This window comes from Nyctibius grandis, chromosome 3 (assembly GCF_013368605.1).
Source record: "Nyctibius grandis isolate bNycGra1 chromosome 3, bNycGra1.pri, whole genome shotgun sequence".
Classification (NCBI taxonomy): Eukaryota; Metazoa; Chordata; class Aves; order Nyctibiiformes; family Nyctibiidae; genus Nyctibius; species Nyctibius grandis.
In genome coordinates, this window is record NC_090660.1 from 9,483,244 (window position 1) to 9,499,193 (window position 15,950).

At 37.3% G+C, this 15,950-nt stretch overlaps 1 protein-coding gene across 4 annotated transcripts in view; it reads right to left on the minus strand.

The window, feature by feature from the left end:
* Nucleotides 1-2,146: 2,146 nt before the first annotated feature.
* The window catches only part of KDM1B (lysine demethylase 1B), a 29,293-nt gene continuing 15,489 nt past the window's right edge, over nt 2,147-15,950 (minus strand). For 3 of the 4 annotated variants that reach the window (XM_068396246.1, XM_068396244.1, XM_068396243.1), the window contains 9 exons: nt 14,732-14,903; nt 13,543-13,670; nt 11,956-12,087; nt 11,485-11,559; nt 10,431-10,547; nt 9,279-9,404; nt 7,641-7,763; nt 5,522-5,674; nt 2,147-4,920 (listed from right to left, as the gene is read on the minus strand). In XM_068396246.1, coding sequence (XP_068252347.1) covers nt 4,837-4,920; nt 5,522-5,674; nt 7,641-7,763; nt 9,279-9,404; nt 10,431-10,547; nt 11,485-11,559; nt 11,956-12,087; nt 13,543-13,670; nt 14,732-14,903 — 1,110 coding nt within the window. In that variant the 3' untranslated portion in view covers nt 2,147-4,836. The remainder of the gene's footprint in view (nt 4,921-5,521; nt 5,675-7,640; nt 7,764-9,278; nt 9,405-10,430; nt 10,548-11,484; nt 11,560-11,955; nt 12,088-13,542; nt 13,671-14,731; nt 14,904-15,950) is intronic. The other variant, XM_068396247.1, reaches the window with a different exon arrangement.

Consider the following 15,950-nt stretch of genomic DNA (forward strand, 5'->3'; position numbering starts at 1 on the left):
GCCTTTGAATTCAAAAATAATTATTAAAGCAAGTAGCTGGAAGTTGTAGGTCTAAAAGTTTATTCAGATGGACCTTGACTTGCAGGAGAAATGGGCTGACCGGAAACATGGGAAGTTCCATCTGAATATGAGGAGGAACTTCTTTACTTTGAGGGTGGCAGAGCACTGGAACAGGCTGCCCAGGGAGGTTGTGGAGTCTCCTTCTCTGGAGTTATTCAAAACCTGCCTGGACGTGACCCTGTGCAACGTGCTCTAGGTGAACCTGCTTTAGCAGGGGCCTGGACTAGATGATCTCCAGAGGTCCCTTCCAACCCTTAACCATTCTGTGATTCTGTGAACCTCATAAAGGTCAACAAAAGCAAATGCAGCATCCTGCTTCTGGGATGGAATAATCTCGTAGAAGAGTGTGGGTGGGGACGGTGGTTTCTTTCTAAGCAGCTTTGCAGAAAAGGACCTGGGTAGGAGCAGATGGTTCTCACAGACAATAAATTGAACCCAGTTCAGCAGTGTGCCCTTGTGATAAGGAACACTGATAGCACTCTGGGCTGTTTCAGCAAGCGTGTAGCCAGCAGGTTGAGGGGAGTGGTTATTAACCCCTATTCAGCACTTGTGAGCCTGCCTTGGGAGTGCTGTGTCCAGCTTTGGGCTCCCTGGTGCAAGACAGATGAGGATGTTCTGGGGCTGGAGCACATGATGTAGGAGGGGGAGGCAGAGAGAGCTGGGCTTGTTCAGCCTTAAGAAGGGACAGATAAAGGGGGATCACACTGCAGTCTGCAACTACCAAATGGGAGAGTATGGGGAAGGCAGGGCCAGGCTCTGCTTAGAGGTACATAGGAGAGGACAGGAGGCAACAGATGCAAGCTGCTGCCAAGGAAATTGCGATTTCATGTTAGGGGAAGGAAAACTTCACCATGAGGCTGGTCCCACAGAAGCAGGGCCTGGAGCAGTTGTGGGATCCCTGTTGTTGGACATGTTCAGAACTCAACCTGTCAGGGCCCCAAGCAACCAGCTCCACGTTGGCCCTGTTCCGAGTAGTGGCTTAAACCAGATGATCTCCAGAGGTCCTAGGGATAAGAGGATGGCAATTATGTAAATGTGCCATGCCTTTTCACCTGACCTTGTTCACTGGACTCCACTTAGTCATAGATCAGAAATAAAAGTGAAGTAGTGAGTCTAAGTTTTAGACAGCTGGGCTAAAAGGAAAAAAACTTCCCTCACACCAACTATTTTCTTGAAGGACTGTCGTTCTTCGGGGGAGTGTGATGGAATGTCCTTTATTTTAAAAGCAGAATTAGTATTTTGTTTCCATTTTAAAGGTTGCTGTTCTTAGAATGAAGTTAACATTTTTCAAGACCAGTGTCAGGTGTAACAAAAATAACTCCCTGCAGAACTTAGGAGAACAAAGTACATCCTTGGGATACAAACTTTCAACACCTAATCAAATATGACACTGTTAGGGGAAAGCAGTGAATCTTCCACACAGTAATGCTGTCACTGGTTCAGACCTACATGTGTTACTGGTTGAAATAAACTTTCAAAGGGAGTGGGAATATGTATTTTTTAAGTTGCATGTAGTCAGACTTACACTAAATGAATATCTAACTTCCCACTCAAGAAGAACAATGTAGATAAGTGTTACCAGGGTTTGTCATTGTTTGTATTTTAAATGTTTTGGGTAGGTAGTCAGGCTTGCACATGCTTATAGAGATCTGTGCTAGTAGGAACCTTTCAGAACCACAATCCTACAAAGTGTTCATACCACAATTATTCAGTGAAGAGCATTAAGTGGTTCTCTGGTGATTTTTCTGGCTATTTTAAAATTATGATGTGCAGTGCTTCTAAACAATTATCATTTTAGCTTAATTTCCTCTGGCTAAGAAAAATAATCTGATACAAGTTTATGAATTGCTTTGTAAACCTTTGAGGCAAAAGACACTGACTATTATGGTATTGTCCAAATAACAGCAAAGTTAGTATTTAGAGCTCAGAGAAGGCTGTAGAGCAGCACTTCTGAGGAACTGTCTAGCTGTAGGAATATATGAAAATGAAATCCTAAATCAATATCAAATGTAACAAAATAGTAGGCTTAGCCACTAGTTAAATGTAAAGGAAAAAAAAACAAAACAAAACATGAGCATCCTGTGGATACTTTCCAGTTTTATTCTGCTGCCATACCATAGTCACACAGAAGAGTTGAAGTGTAACAGATCATGCTCTGCATTCAAATATTTTTTATAACATTTAAACAAATTACTCAAAGAAAACATTCCCCAGTTCTTTATTTGCAGGGAATAAATTAAACACAAAATTAAAAACACATACATGCTTGAAATAAATTTTAACATAGGTAGTAAAAAAATTTTTGGGGAACATTAATTAAAGAATGAAGTCTCAGAACCAGCCTGATGTTCTTATACATTTCAAATGAATTTAAATTAAAATGGAACATACTTCTTTTACTTACTCCTCAAACTTAAGTGCAGCACAACACAGTTTAAGTGCCTTGGCACCAAAATAATATACAAATAATTAATAGACTAGGCCATTGGTAAATTTATCATTTGTTATCCTTTTTTTAATGCTATAAGAAGTGTGCAGCAGCTAAAGCCAAATGGGACAGTATTTGTTTATCTGCCTGTAAAGTTGTAGGTAGATTTAAAACCCCAAGTACAAATTAACAGGATGGAAGCATATGCCTAAAATCAAGCATGTTCACACAGACTTCGGACTGGAGAAATGGATGCTGAGCTCAACTTGCCAGACAGTTCCTATCTAAAATGTGATGCGTTTCTATGTTGTTATTAAACTGACTGAAGTTTTGACGAAGGTCAGCTGAAGCAGCTATTGAATATAATGTTTTGAGCTTGTAGTAATAAGCTTTTTTTTCCAAGTTCCAAAGTTCCTCTCCTAATAATTCTGTCATATATGGTAAACTGGGAGAGAAACTTGGAACTCAAACATATGCAGCTCTCAATTGCTCCTAGTTATGCTATAAGTTGGCCTGTAATATACAAAATTAACAAAGTGCAAATGATTACCAAAAGCAAAATCTGATGTCTAATTATCTTTTATCATCAGAGGATTTTGTCTTGCTTCTTATAGCCTTTAAATTACAATTTAATACTTGGAAATACTTTAAAACTGTACATACTAGCATTTATGTAGAGGAAAATTATGAACAGTTACACTTTTCCTTTTAGGCCATATAATTCAGCTTTAAGAAGCAGAACAGAATATATAATCTGAAAAACATCTAGTTATATAAACATCTTCACCTTGTAAATTAGAGATTAAATAAAGGTATTTAACAATATCATAGCTACTCTAGAAACAAAATATTAGGTATTTAAAAAGAAGAATTGCATTTATTCAGTAGAATATTTCTTAAGGTTGCTTGTTGCTTTTTTTCCAAGGATACAGCTTTATGTAAATAAGCACTGTAACTCAAAAAAAGTTTGCTGTGTCATTCTTAAATGAAGAGATTAAACAAAGAAAAAAGCCTATGCATGAGAATGAGGAGGGGAAAGAATAAGTGCTTATTTTCCTTCCATAAATCATGAGGTCTATGCAGTAGAGTTATAAGGAAGGTGTGGGGGAAGAGATCTAAAAGTTGGCTTTAATTTTTTTTCATCAATACCATTTTAGCGGAACAGTATTACAACAGATATCCTGGTTGTGTCTGTCTTGTTTCTACTGAAAAATATTTTATTTTCTTCCCTGTCCCGTGGAAAAGCTATTAGATAGATGCTTAGCCCTTACTGAATTACTCCCTCAAGTTGTTTTTAATAATACTTTAATAATAATAATAAAAAAAAAACAAACAAAAAACTTCAAGTCAAAGTGCAAGCCACCTTGTTTCAGCCCTTCATAAAACTGTTAATATTTTTTCTCATTCATCTTCACTTATTTTTTAGATATAAAAGCTGAATGAGCCATTAGGAACTTGCAGTTCTTCACCCTCCACTGTGCACTCATAGCAGTAGATAGTTCCTCTACTCAGCCCAAATGAATTTGTAAGTTTGTTTTCAAAATAATCATAGAAATATACTATTTTTAAGCCATCCTGTTTCTACAGAATCAGAAGCACTAAGCAAATCTAAACTTAGCCTATTATTGTAACAAGAATTTCTCTGAAAAAGTAGCAGAGAGAGTATTTCAGTTTTTTTAAGTAATGTAAAAGTTAATTTTTCAAGTTTTTATTAGTTACAATAACCTTTCTATGATTGCACTGTAAACTGTTCCAGTCATCTGATTTAAAGGAACAAACTTGATATTCCAAAGTCCACTCAGTGGAGGCTAAGAATATGAAAAATATTATAGAAAAGGTTATTGATTGCAAGTGGAAAGAATGGTAGTTGAGTTCCTTCCTATAATTCTAGAATTTGTCTAGGATATTCAGGCTTTTGGGAGAAGTTTGAACTCCTATGAGCATAATCAACCTGAGAAGCACAGTTAGTGGAAAGTTCCCATCATCATTACTAACTGCCAGCATTTTTAATGCTGTATGTTAACTTAGTCTTGTTTTAATCTGACCTCCTGAAATGAAGGTTTACAATAGCATGACTTGAGCCATACAGAAGAGGACTCTCAACAAAAGTTCCGTTAAGCTGTGGCCAGGGACTCCAATGTCACTCTTGCTAGTTGGAAAAAAAACCCCAACAATATGTATCATCAGGGCTTAAAAGGGGGGTGGGGGGGGAAGAGGAAGATTTTATCTTCAGGTACCATATACTATTTAAGTACCACTTAGGAAAAAGGCAGCAATAGGAAACTTGAAGATAGTTTTATCCACAGAAAACAATTAAAAATATATCTATAAACACAAAATTTCAGTACTTAAAATGCTGCTATTTTGCTTGCTTCTCGAACCCCACTCAAGTAAGCTCCTGTAACGGTCTGAGGAAAGTGCCTATTTGTGGCCTGCATTTGGGGGGAAAAAAAAAAGTTAATTGTTTCTGAAACTATTAGAACAGATAGAATTTCAGTTTAAAAGATCAGTTTTGTTTTCCTTAAGTGTACACCAACATTTATAAAAGCCATAGAAAACTTCTTAAAAAAATTTAGGAGGAAATATTTAAGATTTTTATCAACTTCAAAATTTGCAAGCAAGTCAACTAGCAGAATTAGTAGTGTTTTGCCATGTGCGGTTTAGTGGGGCAGGTAAGTTCTGTTCCAGTGTAGAACACTCCTATACCATCAGCAGGATGCATTTGTTATGTTACCCGCAGATGGAGTAACAAGACGACAATTTGACTAAAAATACAAGGGGATTGTATAGTCTTGTCATGTTCTGCACTTATTGGTTACGCAGTTCACTCCTGACCTGAAATATGTGACAGACTTTCCATGCCCAATAATAATATGAATAAAGAGGGTTCTGTGTCAAAATCAAGAAACATTAGTGTATTTGTGTAACAGAATATATGCGACCTCTAGATTAACGGTGTTGGTTAGCAAAAGATGACCTTTTGTAAGAAATAGTTCCCCAATAACCTTAGTCAACAGTAACAAAGATACTTACCTCACCAGCAAAAAAAATTTTTCCTTGTATGTCTTCAGCCATAATGTCATAAGCTTCACCGCTGCCACCTGTTTTTACAAAACTATAAGCCATCTGGAGCCAAGGGTCTTTGCTCCATCGAGTAACAAAAAACTTCACTGGGTCAGGAACCTCCTACATGATCAAAACAAAAGTTATGCGCTGCAAAGAAAAGCTCATAATTGCACAGCTTTTTCTCATAAACAGTTTCTTGTAATCTTTAGAGTATGTAGTATTATTACGATGGAGATGAGATCCCATTACAGAATTAAATTCCAATTTTCTTTATTATACTACTAACTACAAAGATAATTTTGTTTGATAGACTTGCCTGATGTCTGAAACTTCACAGTTGCACTGTTTTGAATGCAACAAATCTGGATATTGTAATATACCTAGAACTACACATGAGAAAAAAATTCTCCTCGAAATACATATATACTCTTGCAAACAGATAAAATACTGATATCAACATTATTCAACATGGTTTTATGTATAATGTAAGCACTTTCCATCTTGGTAAGGCTTGATGCTTTACTGCTTCTAGCTCGTTAAATCTCAAAATGTAATCTTCATTTTGGAGATAATAATTCCAATGGAGAAATAACATTACTTATCTAAGATCAGAAAATGAACTGGCTTGAAAACTAGGTTCAGGGAGAAAACAAAAAAACAGAAAGAGTGTCTGTAGCTAAGCCATGACAGTAATGCTGTTTATTCTTTGTCACATTGCAGCATGTAAACTCCACACAATTCTACCAAAAAGAGCCTGGATAACAATTGTATGAAGGCTTAGTCAACTACAGGTGTGTCTTACTCTTGAGGGGCTTGTGACAAGTAAAGAGAAGCACCCCTAGTTGCCTCTTCCACAACATCTGGTATCAACAAATAGACTCTTCCATTCAGGTGGCACATGAGAGACTAAAGCTCAAGCAATCAAGACAATGGCTAGCCAAGTATGGCAAGTTTCATGGACATCCCAGAATTAGTTCTGGTGCACCTTTGGAAGCTATCTTGTCTTTGAAAATCCTGCTGCATTGTGAACAGATGACTGAAATTCACAACTTCTATAAACCACAGAGACAGACATGAAAATCACTCTTCTAGGCTAGAGTGGCACCAAAACCAAAGACCTGTTTGCTACCTCGATGTTCTCATGAGATCAAAATAACAGGTATGTGGATTTACATTGCACATGATTCTGGTATCTGTAAAGCCATTACCAAAAGCATGTTTTCTAGGAAAAGTTGGGCTTTCAGATGCTGAAGTTTTTCCAAGATCATGAATCCTAACATCTGAACCTTCAGTAAAACTTGAGAGATCAGCCACGAACATTAACACAAGCATTCCTTGGGATCTAACTGCTCTACGTAATTTAACTAAGGCGTCACCGTCTACAGAGTGGAATGCAAATAACATTGCTAAGTGATAGTCTTCTGCTTGCCCTGGATCTCTCTGATTTTCCTATTAGTTTCTATCCAGATGATAAGCTGGGGGAAGAAAAAAAAGAAGTTTTTATCTAATCTTTTTTTACAGTCAGGATGTAGGGCCCTTGATAGATCATTTTGCCTGTACCTCCATCCCAAGACAATTCAGGAAGGGTTGTTTCTTATTAGAAGAATAAGGGATTTGTTTAGTTTGGTTTGGGGGTAGTGGTGTTGGTGTTGTAATTTCAGTTGCTTTTTACATGGAGGGAGGGGGAATCACAATCAAATTCATCTAGCTTAAAGCTTTTATGATGTATTGGAAGCGGTGATGACCAAAAAAAAAGTTTAGAAAAAGTGACGGCTAAGTAAGAAGTGTATTTGTGTTACCTGCCTAAAGTACTGATTTTAATTGAATTTCCTTTCTAAAAGCACTTTAAAGGATGATAGTTTCTGGTTTTCAATTCATTACCATTTTCCTTCAGACAGATCTAAGATACTTCAATTCACATTCTTCGCATGAGAGACCAAACATTGTGTGTTTTTAGTGTATCTATCTCAAAGGAAGCATCAAAGAAAACGTCAAAGGTTTTCCATACACCATGAAGTAATACAATTGAAAGCTTTACCTCTGTTGGCAAGTTAATTAATCTCTTAAGAAAAGAGGCTTCTCTTACCTGCTCCTTAAACAGCTCCCGAAGTACAGTCATACACTGTTGCAGCACTTGTTTATCATCTAAGCTCTTAATGGTTGTCACAGCATCTCCCGTGACCACTGACATTAAAATGCTTTGTTTGCCCTAAAAGCAAGACATTAACATATGTAGATAATTTCAAAATTATTGTTATTAAGTATTCCTTGAAGAGACTCTCTTAATTGGTATTGAAAGACAGATTTTCAGCTGCAAAGCAGCTTTTGTTCTAGAGGAAAGTGGGTGTGATTCCTTAGAATAAAGGGTGCATATTCTGCAGTATTTATGCTCAAATTACTAACATCCTCCGATGTCTTGTTCACAGATCTGTGTTATGGTCAGCCCCTTTTACAACTTGCTGAATTAACTGAAAACTTCCTATCTACCTATTTAAAGGCTACACCGAAAGATTTGACATTTATAGTGTTGTTCCTTGTGACAGACCTCTTAAGCTCCAGTTCCGTGCCAAAATTCCACCTTAACTCTACTCCAATTTCAAAAGGTGGTAACAAAGAGAATCTATTTAAATACTAGTTAGAAATGTTTTGGATTAGGACAATACTAAGTTGTTAAGAGCAGATTTTGGCCCAAGAAATGAAAGCTCAGTTCTAGTGATGTTTTCTTGTACTTCAAGAAATCTGCTACCATGCAGAAGTTTCAAAGACAAAGTGGTGACTATAGAATAGCACACAGGTTCTCAACTCCTTTAGAAGAACTCTCCCTCTCTTGTTTATATAAGGCAATTAATTCTTCAGTTCCTAAACTTGACAGCTAGCAGACAATAGCTATCAAGCAAATTAAGAATTTTATCTAGTGTCTCTGGACAGTACCAGCACACTGAACCACATGTAGAATGAGCTTAAAAGTATTGAAGAGAAAACTTCTTTAAGGAAAGTCATATACAGGTACAGATAGTGTAGTAACAGCACAGTCTTCACAGGATGGTTTCCTTTTGGACTAAGCCATAAGGTTACAAAATAGCCTTTTAATTGCTGCCAAGTAGTAAGCAGCCCTTGTTGTAAAAGCATGAAAAGGTAAGGTATAAATGCATAATGTGTCTGCCTGGAACTGGCGGGGAAGAGAAACATGATGTCAATGCACTGGTTTGAATTTGTTTTGAAATTCATGAGTCTGGGACTGACCCTACAGACCTCAGTTTCATACAAAACCTAGCGTTTGCCTTTTCTTCTACCACTCCACATAGTTATTCAGGCTAGTGCAAGCCTCTAAGTGTTAATAAGCCAGCATGATCTTTTTAACGGGATTTTTAACTGATTTAAACAAGGGAACAGGAAGTGTTCCAGGAAACTGGAAGTGACTGGTAGATTTTTTCCCATATTAGTACATCTATGGTCAGATATTACAGGTTTGTTTTCAAAATAGTTTGAGAATAAAAGCATTAACTTGCTTGTATATTATTTTGTATCCAAACGTAGGAAAACATTCCCATTTATTACAATGAAGTATCGATCAGATTTTTCTTGATAAATAACACTGCTTCCACTTCTTTGAACAGTTGTGGGGGTGGGGAGAAGAAAACTTTAATTGTTCAGTAATTATTGCACCTAGATTCCAAACTGAATTTCTGAAGGACCAACAGAAAATACAGCTAGCATATGATACCTCTGGATCCATGTCATAGAAAACACTAAAGAGCCCACGTTGGCTGGAATTGGGTGGAACATGACCAAAAAAATCAGCTCCTTGAATTTTACTGTCCCAAAATCTATAAGGAAACTGCAAGGCAATCTAGAGAGAGAGAGAGAGAGAGAGAATTAAAGCATTTCACAGAATCATAGAATGGTTTGGGTTGGAAGAGACCTTAAAGGTCATCTAGTTCCAACCCCTCTGCCACAGGCAGGGACACCTTCAGCTAGACCAGTTGCTCAAAGCCCCATCTAACATGGCCTTGAACACTTCCAGGGAGGGGGCATCCACAACTACTCTGGGCAACCATTTCATACCACAAAATTCTAACTGGATATTGTATATGATGTTCTTCTAATTCTTTTTCCCTTTTCCACTCCATTAGAGACACACAGCTCTATGAGAGGGTCTCAACAGAGAATATATGGGCCTGTTCTCCAAGGGGGACAGGGAAGGAAAAAAACCCGCTAGTCTCACAAATTGCAAAAGCACAGACTGTATCAAATTCACAATGGAATTCACTAGGGAAAATGCTCAAGAAATTCAGCAGAATTTTTACAAACCTAACATAGAACTTAGTGACCTCCATCCTGTGAATGGGGTTTCTGAACCTTGCCTTTAAATTTCAACATTGTAATAATCCTATTTCTGGCATTTCTTCTGTTACTGTTTTGTTCTAAGCACATATTTTACTAGGGATCTTTTCAGAAGAGGCTGTCTTTTTGCACTGGGAAGGGGTAGGACATTTTACACTGGTCAAATAACACAACTTTCAGTATTCTTCTGAAACAGTTTATGTATTTATTAGGTTGAAAGGACCTGGAATAAGCATATTATTAGAATTTTGAAAGATCTAAGACCATCATGAAGGCTTGCTCAAAATTAGGCACAAAAGATTTAAGCTGTGAAATGATTCTGCAAACAATTTCTTTAAAAACCCCATTAAGTTGGGAAATCTAAGAAACAGAAATGCATGTGATCCCTGATAGCATTTTGCTCTTCTGGGCTACTGTATACAAGTAAAACGAAATGCATAATAAATCCTGAAAAATATGCAGCATGAGCAACAGGGACAAAGTAGCCCATGTTCTATGAAAGGAAAAGGAAATATAATCTGAAATTACTTACCTTCTCAATGACTCCTGCTCCCAAACTATTAATGGCTTTTATTTTTTTTTCTGACAGTGGAGGATTAAACTGAATGGCATTTTTCTGAAGAAGGGCCAGTGGTACAGTCACTAATACCTGAAAGAAATAATTACAATCACAACAATTCAACTTTTGCTACAACAGTAGCAAAAGTTGAATACTGCACTTAAGCCTCACAGCATCCTCTTAACTATCTGGGATTATTCTTGTAGGATGCAGCATAATACTGACCAGACATCTCTAGATTAGTGTCTGGTTTTACTCCCCATTAATGGGAAACACATGCCTCACAGTCAGGTGAGAACAGATCCTGCAGTTCACTGGTTTTAAGTTGTAGTCTGTTGAATTGCTTATGTCAGAGTGGCTAGCCATGCTACTAATTTTAATACCTCCTTTAAATTATAGTCAATGGCTCTCAGATTAACACCAGTCTTTCTGAAAGGAGAGAAGATGGTCATAGTTTTGTTGTGGTTTTTGTTCCTTCACAAATTCCTTCTCTTTAAAATACGGTCAGTAACACTGTTGATGTCAATCCAACTTGATGAACTTTATGTATAATTTTAAAAATTACTAAAAGCTAAATTACACAGCATGAAGCAGGTGGGGATACAGGGAATAAGGGAGACTGAGAAATATGGGTTGTCAAGTCCTGCATACCAAAGGGAAAAATTTTAACAGGGCAGATTCACATGTGAAATGGGGTAGAGCTGAGCAGGGAATGGAACCAGAAAACATAATTGTCAATTCAAAGACCAGATAAAAATCTAATTGCTTCACATTTTAGCGCTACCTTTATAGTGCTTAGTTCTTCAAATCAACTACTAGTCAAAACTCAAGCATGCTCAACAAAATATAGGCCATAGGACATCCAAATACGGGTCACTAGAATATATGAGTTTTCATCTTTGAATGGGGAGAAATTGGACTAAATAGTCTTCTGAGGGGAAAAAAAGAAAGATAAAAAGGACATATACTGTGGTCAGTATTGTTCTTGTGTTCTGTAAAATCCTTAATCTTGAAGTATATTGGGTACCTTTTGTGTTGTCCACACTGTTCCATCTGCAGTAGTGACCTGTACTTCTTCACCAGAATAGTCAATACTCTGTACCTATTGAAAGACAAATTGAAGAAGATTATACTACAAAATCTACATATGAAATGCAAATTCACACAAGAATAGCTAATATAGCACTACTCTTCAAACTAGAAACTGAAGAACACAAGTTTCCAGAGAAAAATGGAAAGAAAAAAAATAGCCTTCATGGAAGCTGAAAAAGAAAAATCATCATGATTCTAACATATAAGCTCATCATATCATAATATTTGAGTACTCATAGTCCTCAAAGAGGATGTCCAGAAATGCTGAAATTGTCCTCTCTTTTCTTAAAGACAAGTCAAAATAATCACAGGCACAGATTTGCCTGGTCCCAAAGAATAGAAAGATATGACTGGGCGCTTCAAAGCAATCCAAGACAGGCACTGCATAAACATTTTCCAGACTCACTGGGAAATTCAGCCGGATGTCCAGCCCTTCTGCCAATTTATCAATCACAGTAGAATATCCCACTGTTAGTAGAGTGTGATCTCCAGCAAACTGGGCAAAAAATTCATTGTGGTCCCATGAGCGTGCAGATACCTGTGGACAGAACATAACTAGCTGTCTCTACTGGTGAGGTAACATAGGTACTAGCAAAAGTCCCACAGTTTAGAAGAAACCACCCTAATTCCCTTCACAACTGGAAAAAAAAAAAGTGTATCACCAGAATGTATGGCAATGCTGACAGAAGCAAACTGCTTATTTACCTAAGGCCACTATACAACATATGAATTGCTGGATTAAGAAATGTTATAATATGGGATGGTCACTAGCAGGTAATTTATAGTTCGGCTTGGCAGAGAAAATAAGGAAAGTAGTGCAAAAATTCAGGTGGCTTGTAGTGTATTTATTTCAGTTTTCTGTCTCTAGCAAAGAAGACAGATTTTACAGCCTTAAGACTTCAAATAAAAATGGGAATATTTTATTTCCCAACATGAAGGGGAAAATAAGATACAAAAAAATCTCAATGGAATTTCTCTGTCACTTTGGAGGTCCTTCCATGATATCTTTCATTGACCTTCTCCCTCTGCCCCTACAAACTCATAGTTAGTACAATAGTGATATTTGCACTAAGCAATCACCACTTAGCAGTGAAAAATCTGAAGCAATTCTCAAACTGCTATTCAAATGCCAATTCCCATCACTTGCATTTACTTCATATTTTGGTTTTAAAATTGAAGGTAAGATAGATTTTAACATCTTTCTTATTTCCCCCGTGGTGCTCATGAAGTGTGAAAGCTTGACATATCAAAATATTTTCCATTGACTGCCCTGGTATGGCACTGTCTTGCAGATTTTTGTTATGTTCTTAGGTGCTTCTCAGTTCAGATCAGATTTGTGCATCTGCACGTATCAAGCAGCTGTCCCACTATCGTAGTACAACTGACCCTAAACATATTTAACCCAAGCAACAGGACTGAGTAAATAATGCACTGCAAACAACATCATACTTTGATATTTCCTGAACCTGCTTGGTTAAAATTGAAGTCGCGAGGAAAGCCAAGTATCACATAGTCAACAGAATACCTAGGAGTGGTGACCTGGGGCCCACCGTCAGGGTGTTGGAACACTTCAGAAGTTAAATGCATTTATTCTCAAGATACCTAGCAAGGTAGAGAAATACCTCAGTTTTTAAACACAGAACTGAGAAGCAGAAGTCACACACAACATCTGACGAAGAGTAACTCTCCTGTGAAACCTACCACCCAGCATCTCAGCAAAATGCCCTACTCCACTGCACCATCTACTCTCAACTTCTATGTTAAAGAGGATCTCGCTGGAAGCATGTCATGAACTCCCATCAGATTACCTAAGGCAGTGCTGGAGTCTGTGTCTCAATGCTTTTAGAGAACAGGTTAGGGATGCAGGAACAGTTTAGGGATAGCTGATTCTTCCCTTGGGGCCATGGGATGGATCAGATGACTTCTCAGTGTTACTTCCAACCCCATTTTCTATGAGGCTCAACCACTTCAGAACATAGCTGTCAAAACTCACCTGAGAGAGATTGCTGCCACAGGCGTACTCCAAATTACTGAGATGGAACTGTAGTACTTTTTCTTCCAGCTCACTGAACTGGATACCAGACTCCTGAATAAAGGCTTTATAAATCTCTTGTATTTTTTCTGTGAAAGAACATGTTTAAAAAAAAAAGAATGTATCACGACTCGTCAGAAGTTCTACTGCATTTCAATATGCTATCCTCTGGATCACAAGATTTTCAAGCTTATTGCTAAGTTGCACTAAGATGTTTTTCTTCTCATAGAAAAAAAAGAAAAAGCAAGAGCTTTCCAGTGATAAAATACAACTTCTTTGTTTAATCATAGGTTTCCCTAGTAAAATCTTCTTCAAAAAGGAAACATACATAGCTTCAGGAAAAAAAAGACATTAAAATTATTTAAAACAAACAAACAAAAAAAAAACCACAAAAGAAACACTGTGCAATAGCACAGCTGGGCTAGCCAATTGAGACGAGAGACATTAATTATTTAGCTATCATCAATATACTGTTGAAGATATTTCAAGGAAAATACACTTCAAGATAATGGAGAATCCTTGCAGATAAATCCTGCCTAATTGTTACAAAACCAAAAGAGCTGAGAAATTTGATCCAGAGTTCACTGAAGAACACAGGAGTTACTAATTCTGTCTTACAGAATCCACACTGAAAAGATTTGGGAGGCAGACATTTCTGAGCAAGTTTATTTTTTGTTGTTGAATGTGCTTGAATACTGTAACTGTGGTGGGAGGCGTTACCAATGGAGATAGGACTATTCTTGCCAGCAGAAGGCTTTGATCAGGCTCTTTTTTAGACAGATTAGTCAAAAAGTATGAGTTATGGCTTGCTATGGCCTGCTTCAGCAAGAAACAAGTCTTTTGAATTGCTAGTGCCACTAGTTATACTGAAAAAGCTACCTCATAAAAACAAGATACTACATCAAAAGTCATACAGTATTATAAAAGCCTTCAAATTAGGCTTCCTTAAAAGTTACAAGTGACATTTTGGTCTGTGTGTATACAATAGTCCATTTCCCTTTGTCCTCCATAGAGCCAGGTTATCACTGTTGGATTTAAGGTCAGGTGTACAGGCATAGACTTCTAAAAATGTCCGATGTAAAAGCCAATTTTCTATAAAACTCTCTGAACACAGCCAACATCTTCATTTTGCAATACATCTCCCACTTACCACCAAGAGGAACATCGTGATGTTGGGTTTTATCTTTTCTCCACTCAGAGACGACATCTAGGATGGCATTGAAATGAAAGTCCATACGTTTATCAATAGTAGGATCTGTTATCCTTCCACCTTCCTGGATCAAGTCACATTTCTCCCCTAGTTTGTGCATTTTAATGCCAAGCTTAAGAAAAAGACATTTTATTGCTTTTTAAGTATGGAAAAACTACAGTGCCCAGCCTGCTCAAAGTTATTTAAAGTAAGGTGAATCCCTCAGATTTAAGAGATGCCACTTAAAAAACATCCACGACCTTAAATATTTAGTCAGATTAACTCAAACTCTCATTCTCCTAAAACTGGAATACCAACAATCCTTCTATCTGTTAATTGTCCACAAACTGTTTTTACCCACTCGTCCATCCTCTTCTTTATCGGGGATTCCCAGAAACCTCATCTCCAACTTTCCTGTCAGGCCAGGGGCTAGTACAGAGATGTTGGGTCTGGTAATCAAACATGATAAAGCAGTCTCCTTCATTTCCACCTCACCTTATTCTCTAAATCGCCATTCAAATCTGTTCTTTTCTACAACTTTCTGGTGCCTGATGTCCAAACAGTTCCCTGCATTCAGGAATTAACAGGATGTTGCTTGCCAGTTACGACCAATTTTATTAACAAACAAGCAAAGAACGAAATTATTTGGAATTAAACCTAGTTATCTTGCTCTGCTTGTCCAAATTGTATCGAACACACAACAGAGCTAAATCAGAATAAAGACGTTTTTGTGTTCTGCAGAGTCAGGCTAGAGAAAATAGCACAAATACAGTGCTAACTTCTTCCTGTTACTTAGGGTGTGCTCCAGGGTTTTTTCACATATCCTCACATCTCTCTAGGCTTGGTCACCACTGCAGATCTCTTCTCAAGATACAGTTGTACTTTGAATGAAAGATGACATTAAATGACCACAAAAGGATGGGCACCCAAGTTGTATTCAGAAGTCATTGCTCCTCACCTCATAACTGAAACATGATTTTTAATAAAAAAAATTTCCTCATGACACTATAAAGCACTAAACAGTTAAAAAAGAATGGGCTGGATTTGCATGCCTCTGTGAACAAAATCCATACTCAGGTTCCACTTGAAGAAATTTAGCTTCCTGCCCAAAAAAAACCCAAACCAAACCAACAAATAAAAAATAAAAATAATAATTAAAAAAAAAACAAACCCACTGAAC